The sequence below is a fragment of the Artemia sp. Qi Xiang Cuo genome, chromosome 12, assembly GCF_049724085.1.
Source record: "Artemia sp. Qi Xiang Cuo chromosome 12, ASM4972408v1, whole genome shotgun sequence".
NCBI lineage: Eukaryota > Metazoa > Arthropoda > Branchiopoda > Anostraca > Artemiidae > Artemia > Artemia sp. Qi Xiang Cuo.
In genome coordinates this window covers 49,514,680-49,524,591 of record NC_142805.1, presented here as the reverse complement: position 1 = coordinate 49,524,591, position 9,912 = coordinate 49,514,680, and the positions used below count along the sequence as shown (strand labels likewise).

At 33.5% G+C, this 9,912-nt stretch overlaps 1 protein-coding gene across 1 annotated transcript in view; it reads right to left on the bottom strand.

The window, feature by feature from the left end:
• Positions 1–2,398: 2,398 nt before the first annotated feature.
• The window catches only part of Hpd (4-hydroxyphenylpyruvate dioxygenase), a 31,388-nt gene continuing 23,874 nt past the window's right edge, over positions 2,399–9,912 (bottom strand). Inside the window, exons 7-8 of the mRNA XM_089097877.1 lie at positions 9,527–9,643; positions 2,399–4,133 (exon numbers count right to left, since the gene is read on the bottom strand). Coding sequence (XP_088954003.1) covers positions 4,059–4,133; positions 9,527–9,643 — 192 coding nt within the window. The 3' untranslated portion in view covers positions 2,399–4,058. The remainder of the gene's footprint in view (positions 4,134–9,526; positions 9,644–9,912) is intronic.

Here is a 9,912-nt window from a genome sequence, read left to right as displayed (position 1 = left end):
TATATATATATATATATATATATATATATATATATATATATATATATATTTATATATATATATTTAAAAAAGGTTTGTGTGTACCTAATGACACAAGACTCTGAGGTCAACAGCATGTTGAAGTCCCTCAAGGGTCTTGGCACACGTCCAAATCTCCGCAGTCATTCGTACTATATTATTTACTATTCTAAGCATTGGCTTAACTAGGGGGTCTGGGGATTCTGACCGCTCCGGAGGGCACGAAGAGAAGTGAAGAAGAGAAAAAAAGTGTGGAGGAACAAAAAGCATATTACAACCGAGGAGGATCGAGCTCTGATTTGTGAAGATATCGAAACAACCGTTAGAAACGTTGTTGTAGAGCATGGCCTGCGTTCAGAAGCGGAAATTGTGCAAAAATTTCCAGTGAGAAATTAAAACCACCTGATCCTAAGACAACTCCAGAGTTCAAAGTTGAAGAAAGTGGAGGACGGTCGAATCTTGAGAACCTGAATTATGTTGGACAACGTTGAACAAGAATGTTGGGCCTATAAAAATCTTAGCAATGATAGCTGTAACCCAGTGAAGATTGAACGACGACTAACAGTAACCGGAAGTTTTAGAAGGCATTTTGAAAAATAACCTTCCAGAGAGCAAGAATTACATACTGAAACTAATTCAGGTTAGGTAACTTTCATTTCAGTAACTTTTTATTCCTTAATAGTACAAGCTTACACAAGTAAAAAAAATTGATTAATGGGAATTTGGAAATGAGCCTGGAACCTCTCGGCAATGGCGTTAGTTCAAAATGAAATTTGCACCATTGGGATCATTATGGTCAAAATCCTGTATAAGAAACTTACAGACCTTTTGTTTATTTTTTTTTTTACCCAGGGTGGTGGCTAAGGGGGGGGGGTTGTGATACTTCTAGAGTCCACCCGGGCGGCACCCATGGTAGCTTCACCAGAGATTCTGAGAGCTAATATAAGTGCTATACTTAATGCCAACTCAATCAATACACTTCAGTTCTTAGAAGGGGATTTGAGAAGGTGGAAGGGAGGGGGGAGGTGGTTCTTCGTTGTTATCACATTCATGAAAGTATCTAAAAATTCTTACTTAGTGGCCCTTCTTGGGTGGTTCCAAAAGGGCTGGTTGGTCTCTTGATGTTGAAAAAGTTGTTAGAGATCATAGGGAAACAACTGAAAAGGCAATGCAAGCCATGCATGATGCCTACGATCTGGCGTCTTAAGACGCCAGATAAAAGACCGAGGAAAGACTGTGAAGTTTCTGCACAGCTGTATCAAACAGTTCGTGGTAACGAACTGTAAGTAAAGAGCGACCCGGCTCAATGGTAACCGAAACTCTAGAAAATGGGTTTTGATACCAATAGATACATCAAAAGAATCAGATTTCAATGCTGATTTCAAATATATAAATTTCATCAAGTTTAGTCCTACCCATCAAATGTTACGCGCCTGAAAAAAATTTGGCTGATTTTCGAAATAGAACCTTGATGAAAATCACATCATCATATTCAGTGTATAAGAAACCCTACTGTAGAGGTTTCAAGCTCCTATCTACAAAAATGTGGAATTTTGCATTTTTTGCCAGAAGAAAGATCACGGATGCGTGTTTATTTGGTTTTTTTTCCCAAGGGTGATCGTATCGACGCAGTGGTCCTAGAATATCGTTGGAGGACTCATTCCTCCCACGATATATATCGTGGGAGTGCCCTTTTTAAGTGACCAAAAATGGAGGGCAACTAGGCCCCCTCCCACGCTCATTTTTTCCCCAAAGTCACCTGATCAAAATTTTGAGATAGCCATTTTGGACAGCATGATTGAAAATATGATAAATATGTCCTTTAGGATGACTTAATCCCCCGAAGTCCCCGGGGGGAGGGCTGAAAAGTATGAACTTTGCCCAATGTTAACATATAGTATTGGTTATTAGGAAGTAAACAGACGTTTTCAGGGGGGATTTTTTCTTGTAGTAGGGGGGTGGGTGGGTTGGGGGGTATGTGGGAGGATCTTTCCATGAATAAAGTTTTCATGGGGGAAGGGACATTGCTATGAAGGGGGCGCCGGATTTCCCAGCATTAGTTAAAAAAAAAAACAGAAATTAAAAATAAAAAAACAAGTTTTCCAACTGAAAATAAGGAGTACCATCAAAACTTAAAACAAACAGAATATATTACGTGCATGATTGGGTTCACCCCCTAGTCAGTACCTTGCTCTTTAAGCCAAAGATTTTTTAGTACTTTCGTAAGAGTTATATATTCTAAATAACGGCCTTTGTGATTAAGAGGTCATTTTTAAAGAATTGGAACAAAATTCGAACTTTAGCTTAAAGAGCGAGGTAGGCGAGCCCCCTAATATACGTATTAAAATATATGAATATAGAAGTTCGTTACGTAAGTTAATTCGTAAGTTACGTATATTTGTTACTAATAAAACGCTCATAAATAAAATTAAACAAGTTTCGAGAAAGCCATTTAACCAAATAAAAGTAAAATTAATATACAAATTTTGTTTTAATTATTCATGTACGGTGAGCCAAAATCAAAACCTGTATCAATTCAAAAACGTTCAAAAATTAAATAAAAAAAACAAGTTACAGACGTATATTAGGAAGTATACAGACGTTTTTTTCTTGAAGTAGGGGGTGGGTGGGTCGGGGATTTTGTGGGAGGATCTTTCCATGAAGAAAGTTTTTATGGGGGAAGGGACATTGCTATGAAGGGGGCGCCGAATTTCCCAGCATTATTTAAAAAAAGATCAGAAATTAAATATAAAAAAAACAACAAGTTTTCCAACTGAAAATAAGGAGTAACATCGAAACTTAAAACGAACAGAATATATTACGTGTATGATTAAGTTCACCCCCTAGTCAGTACCTAGCTCTTTAAGGCAAAGATTTTTTAGTACTTTCATAAGAGCTATTTATTCTAAATAACGACCTTTGTGATTAAGAGGTCATTTTTAAAGAATTGGAACAAAATTTGAACTTTAGCTTAAAGAGCGAGGTAGGCGAGCCCCCTAATATACGTGTTAAAATATATGAATATATGAAGTTCGTTACGTAAGGTAATTCGTAAGTTACGTATATTTATTACTAATAAAACTTTCGTAAATAAAATTAAACAAGTTTCGAGAAAGCCATTTAACCAAATAAAAGTAAAATTAATATACAAATTTTGTATTAATTATTCATGTACGGGGAGCCAAAACCAAAACCTGTATCAATTCAAAAACGTTCAAAAATTAAATAAAAAAACAAGTTTTTTTAATCGAAAGTAAGGAACGACGTTAAAACTTAAAACGAAAAGAAATTATTTCGTATATGAAAGGCGCTGTCCCCTCCTCAACGCCTCGCGCTGTACGCTAAAGTTTGACTTTCTCACAACTCTTATTTTTTTAAACAATAAAAAAATTTAGACTAAAGAGCGAGGCGTCGAGGAGGGGACAGCCCCTTTCATATACGGAATAATTTCTGTTCGTTTTAAGTTTTAAGTTCCTTACTTTCAGTTAAAAAAAAACTTGTGTTTTTTATTTAATTTTTGCACAAAAACGACCCTTTTAGCTTTTCTGTCAAGTTTCGTACGATTTTTGGTCTTAGTTCATGCTCCATAATGAAGCACGGTACCAGAGCAGTATAAATCCAGGGTTGCTCTTTCGATTGCTATAAAGCCTACCTAATAAATAAAATACTAAAAAGTAGGACCGCTCATAGGAGGGGGGGGGATATGCAAGTTGCTCCTGGTGCAATGGCTAGGAGGTGAGGCAACATAGTGAAGATCTTTCTTTTAAGTCGATTACGAAGTAACTATTGGCTAGTTCGCATATTTTTTGCAGGAGGGGAGAACATAGATTAATTTCGCCCCACAAACATAAGAACAGCCCAGAAAAAGGGCTTCTTTCTTCCTAAATCACACCTCGTTAAAACAATGCAGTTTAAAACGCCTCATCAAAAATCCACCATTTTTTTCCAAACAATAACAAAAATTACAAATACTTCAGAAACAAGTGGCAAGAATAAACACCGTACTTAGTTCAACCATTAATAACAGCCAGACGAGTCTATTAGAGGTTTCCACGTGCTTCTTGATCAATTTCGATAGCTTCAAACAATGCTTTGAAATTTCCAGCTCCAAATCCCTGAAAACGAAGATATTAAATTCATTTACATTTTATTTAGACTATTTGGGTTAAATATAGCTTCAGAGGTTGCGTTTGGTTACTGAATAGGAAAATACACTTCTTACGTATATTGTACGCTTAAAGATGACAAATATATCTTGTTTTATAAAAAAGAACCATCTTAGAAAAAAGAAAATCACCTTAAATAAGCTTAGGATTTAATCAAACGTATTGGACAGCAAAACTTATGATGAAAGAAAAAAATGAAAAAAGATTAAAAGTATATGGTAATTCTAATTCACTTAGTTTAACTGGTTGACGAGCAAATAGTGAATTTTTCATTTAAATCACCAGAAATCGCATCAATAGAGGTGTCATTTGGGAGAAGAAGGCAATTTGCCTCCTAGATTTTTGCCTCCCCCCCAAAAAAAATTCTAAAAACACATTTTTCTATAGTATTTTCAGTGGTAATAGTCTTTGGTATTTTCCATTGGTAAAAAAGAAACGAAATAACCCCCTAAATTTTTAAAATACATTTTGAACCCCTCCCCCCGAAATTTTCGTGAATTGGCACCGCACTGCATTAAACTTGGCCTTTGTTTCTTCCCGAAGTTAAATAAGCCAAACCTGCGTAATTTAGGCTATAACTCGAGCAAATTCTGATCCTTCTTGATTTTTGTTCTTGGAAAGGAGAGTAATTCCTCCTAAAGGAGTGGTCCTCAGTTTACTTCCATCGACATTATCAAGTTCACTTTTCCCGGCGTACTGGTTTAAAGAGGTAATTCCATCACTGGTATATACATGAAAGTCATCTGAAAAATCGTTACATTATCTTAGGGTGCCCCAATTAGTAAGTTATATTCCCGATTTTAGAAGATCTTTGTATACCGTGGGTGCTGGAAGTAGTAAACTACTAACCTGATTTCAGAGCTTAAAGAGTAACGACCCAGTACTGAAGGATCGATTTTAATTTTTGCGTCTTATCAGTAAATAAGGTCTTTGTCTTATCAATTTAAGAGAGCATAGATGTGATTTAGCTACTATTTTCGATATGGCTGGATAACAATGAATTGATTTCATTGACTTTCATTTAAGAATATCTTTGTTGAGTAGCTTTTTCTTGAGCTTAGTTGTGGTTGAAAGCAAGGGCATATCCAGGATTTTTGTTCAGGAGGGGGTATTTTTTGGGGGACAATTTTACCAAAAGAACTTTAAAAGTCCATCAAAAAATTATTTATATGCATTTTTCTCACATTTGTGTGCTTCGGACAAAAACAGGGGGGGGTTAAACCCAGAAATCCCCCCTCCTGGACACAGTCTTGGTTGTAATGCTTAGTGAACTAGACTAATCTGAAGCGGTTATAATTTTCTAAATTTAGTTCAGAATTGTGTTGTATCTAATAAAATACGAAAAAAGAGGAGTGTCTAAATTATCAAATTAATTTAATCCTAAGCTAGATTGATCATGAGCAGGTGTTTGAGTCAGTGGGTACGGCATTGGAATTTTGAAGGTCTTAGGTGGAATCAGGAATTATGCTGGGTTGTGTTTATCCCCGTTTGTATGGACTTTTTAGACAAATTTTGTCCTAAGGAACAGATTAGAGGCTTAAATAATTAGGATATCACAAGGAAAGGTAAAATTTTCCTAGACTTAGGTTGCTCAGACGATTCGAGTGTCCTAGGTAAACAAAATTTGGAGGTTATGGAAGTTCAATGAGTTAGACGACATAGTCTATTTATTTATTAATTAATTTATTTAAATTAATTAATACTAACTAATATTAATTTTTAATATTATTGTTCATTAAATTAATTAATATTAATATAATTCATTTTATATAATTTATATAATTAATTATTTTATATAACATATTTATTTATTATTATTATTTATTTATTATATTTTTATAACATATAATTCATTTATTATTATTTATTTTCACAAAACTACGCCATTTCGATTTGGATTAAATTAGGTTGAAGAGCTGTAAGGAAGGTGAACTGAAAAATATAAAATATAGAATATTTAATAACCAAGGCAGAGGGAATTTTCACAGTTGCACAAAGTATGAAATAGTAGGAAGATAACGCTTAGGGTGAAAATTAGGATGCTAGATGACGTTGACTGTGATTTACTGTTTTTAATTGCTGTTTTTAATTGCGCTAATTAATTAGATCTAATTAATCATCTAATTAATTAGATGACTGTTTTTAATTGCGCCTTTTGAAACATGGATGTCAACAGAAATCGAGCTAGATTGTCATAGATATTTTCTAGTGAAATTTACTGCATCTCCCAATATCAAACTTTATCTTCCAAGTTCAATGCTTAATTTTATCTTTTTATTTGTCATTTTTCTATAGTTTTATTGACAATTTTCTACGGTTTAATTTTCATTCTGGTTCTGTTGTTTAGTTTTTTTCGCAGAATTCATTCTTCTTTCAAATCTACAAGTAAACTAAAGGGTGCTCGATTGGTCAATAGCCTAAAAATCCTGAAACATGTGCGATATTAATTATCTTCTAATTAAAATAAAATGATGAAGTATAATTGGTGTTAAAAACTTTAATTGAACTATATGCGCTAATTAAAGATTGAACTATTTATAGATCAACTATAATTGATGTCAAAGCATATTAAATGTTAAATATTTCATTTTAATTAATTAGTGTGTTCCCAAAATATAAACAATTGGAAAATTTTGTGAGTGGCGAGCACGCCCCTTTAATGCGAGAAATATCTTGATTTTAACCTATAAATACGACTTTTCATACCCTTCCTAGGCCATGAAAAATACTTTTTTAGTTATCGATAATAACACATATTCAATGAATAAACATTTTAGCAGCGAAAAATGGGATGTATTTAAAATGATTGTTAGAAAAAGAACAATAATTTCTGTAAAATTTCTTGACATGGTAAAAATCTGATTATAATATTCTTAAAAGTTAAAATCAATATTCTAAAATCTGATTCACAAGCCATTAAAAGCATTGAACGGTAAATATAGAGTAATCGCTATAAATAGAACCCAAAAATAAAAAAACGGATTTTGAAAATAACACATAAACCCAAAGAGTTTTAACCCATTTTATGGTCCAAGCATAAAAAAATTCATTCATTTTCTAGTCTGATATGGATTTTTTTCGATTGTTTTTAGATTATTTTTTTTAGATTGGTATTGATTTTTGATATTGGATTAATTTGATTTTATTTGTAGTTTAATTTGATATTTTTTAAATTTGACATTTAATTTGATAATGAAAGAAAAAATAAGTTCTAATTTTTTTGTCCCACGAGTCATTAAGTCAAAACAATGGTTTTAAATAGTGAGAGAGTCTCACTCAAATAGAAATTTGAATTTAACCCTACTTAAATAACAATGCATCACACCAAAACAAAATGCCAATTTTTACCATCTGGCATCACAAATCAACAATTTTGCCCTGAATAGGAACAAAATACAACTCATAAAAAACAATGAGATGGCAAGCCAGGCTCAGAACAATTGAAAAAAAAAATCTATACCCTCTCAGAGGCTATACTACCGCACGGTCGAACTTCGTCCCTAAGTATATTTGCAGTCTCTAGAAAAGGATCGGTAATGACAGACTAATTTATCCAGAAATATTAAGTTTGTACGGTTGCACACTAGACATTAGTTGGGAGATCATAAGATATTTTTATGTAGGGAGGAGATCTAAAACCTCAAAAAGTGCATTTTTCGGAGCAAATTTTCAAACTTCCTATGACAGGGTCTTCAGAAAATTATGAGAGGAGAAAAATATGCAAGTCAGGGGGAGACACCCCCTAACTTGCCTCGCTTTGGAACAATCGTAAACTTTGGGTGATGAGGGAGGGACAACATCTCTCTCATTACAGGAACGGTAGCTTTTTTCCTGGAAGCATTGGTCGTTGTATGTCGAAGTATTGTGATAAAAGTTGAAATTAAGCGGTTTTATGGGAACAAAAGTCTCGTATTTAGTTGAAAAATCCTACTTTCTTTTCTTAAGTAAAGGAATCTAAATGAGTCCTTATTCCCAAAACATTGCGATACGAAAATAGAATTATCGTGAAAAACAATGAATTGAGAGTACAATTGCCCCCTCTTATCTAGGATTACCATGAATATGATATTAAAAAGGAAGGACGTTAAGTATGAAAACTTTTTTCTTTTCAAATAAAAATAAAGAACGATATTGAAACCTATAAGAAACAAAAATTACCCTAAGTACGAAATGGACTGCCTACCCCTCAACCCTACTCTTTATACTAAGGTTTGACCTTTTTGTCAATGTTCTAAGAATATGTGCTTTAACACAAAAGCAACGTTGCAAACATCTAATTTAATTTTTGTTGCAATACTTGCACAATGAAAGGGTCTTTTTTCTTTTTGCTTTTTTGGCTTTTCTCTTTAATTTCAGTTCAAGCAAAAGGTAAATAATAAAGTTCAAGTTCAATAATTAGTTGAAGGCAATCTCCAAATAAAACAATTGTAATTACCAGTTAGCTATATTGGTCACTCTTAGATTAAGATAAATTTTCTTAATAAGATAATTAAGACCAAGTTTTAACCCTTAGATTAATGATTCAGAAATGCCCGAGTCATCAAATACCTTTAGTCCTCAGTTTTATAAATTATAAATAAACGTTTGTTTTAACTGATAGAATAGCTTCAGTGAAGGTCATTTCCTTTTATGGCACACCAGACAAATAAACTTTAGTGATTAGTGCTATGTACGAGAATAACATTGCTGTGGTTACGGTAGGAAATAAGGTTAGCAGCTGGTTTTGTATTAAATCAGGAGTTAAGCAGGGTTGTGTTCTATCCCCCTTTGTATGGATTATTTTGATGGACTTTATCCTAAGAAGTACAGCAAAGGCAATAGGAGAATACGGAATCAAATGGGAAAGTAAAACTCACCTGGACGTAGATTATGCTGATGTTAAGCATCCTAGATTAAATTCTTAGCAAAATGAATAAACTTTTAGAGGTTTTGCCATATCAGGGTGCAAGAACAGGTCTTAAAGTTAATCTTAAGAAGACTAAGTCACTAAAGCTAGAAATAAGTAAAGTTGAAAAGGTGATGTTGGGTAGCGAGCAAATCCATCAAGTGGACAGCTTAATTTACCTAGGTAGTATTATTAGTAATGGTGATGGGTGTAGTGAAGATTTTAAAAATAGAGTAGCCAAGGCCCAGGTTTTTTTTTCACAGTTGAAAATCGTTTGGAAGAATTGGACTATAAGTCTGCGAACTAAGATTAGAACATTGGAAGCTACAGTGATGGCGGTGGCCAAGTAGGGCTATTACGGAGGAAGATTTGCTAGATGTCTTCCAGAGAAACTACCTACGGATTGTTTTGGGTACCCAACTGACTAACCGTATTTTACGTAATGAAAAATACTTACGTAGTGATTTCTTCTTTGAATCACCTCTAAGAATACTGTTGGCCTATCTTGAACAGGCTTTGTGAAAATCTGTAGCAAATACCCCTCGTCATCATAATCAATCAATATCTTCAATTCCTAAAAAATGGATTATAGAAAACTTTAATTAAATTGGCCAAGTTCCACAGAATGAACCAAATTACAAAATGCTTTCGTTCGACACAAACTAACCTAAAACTGAAAATTAGAAGATACTAGGCTCTGGGATAGGAGAATTTCAATGGGAGAATCTAAACATATTATCGACGACAATTATAATTTTTAATTAGGTTCATCTTGTTGCTAACTTGAAGGGAAACTGCAAATAACACTAAATCTTTAAGTTAGCATTTCATCCATCTAACTTA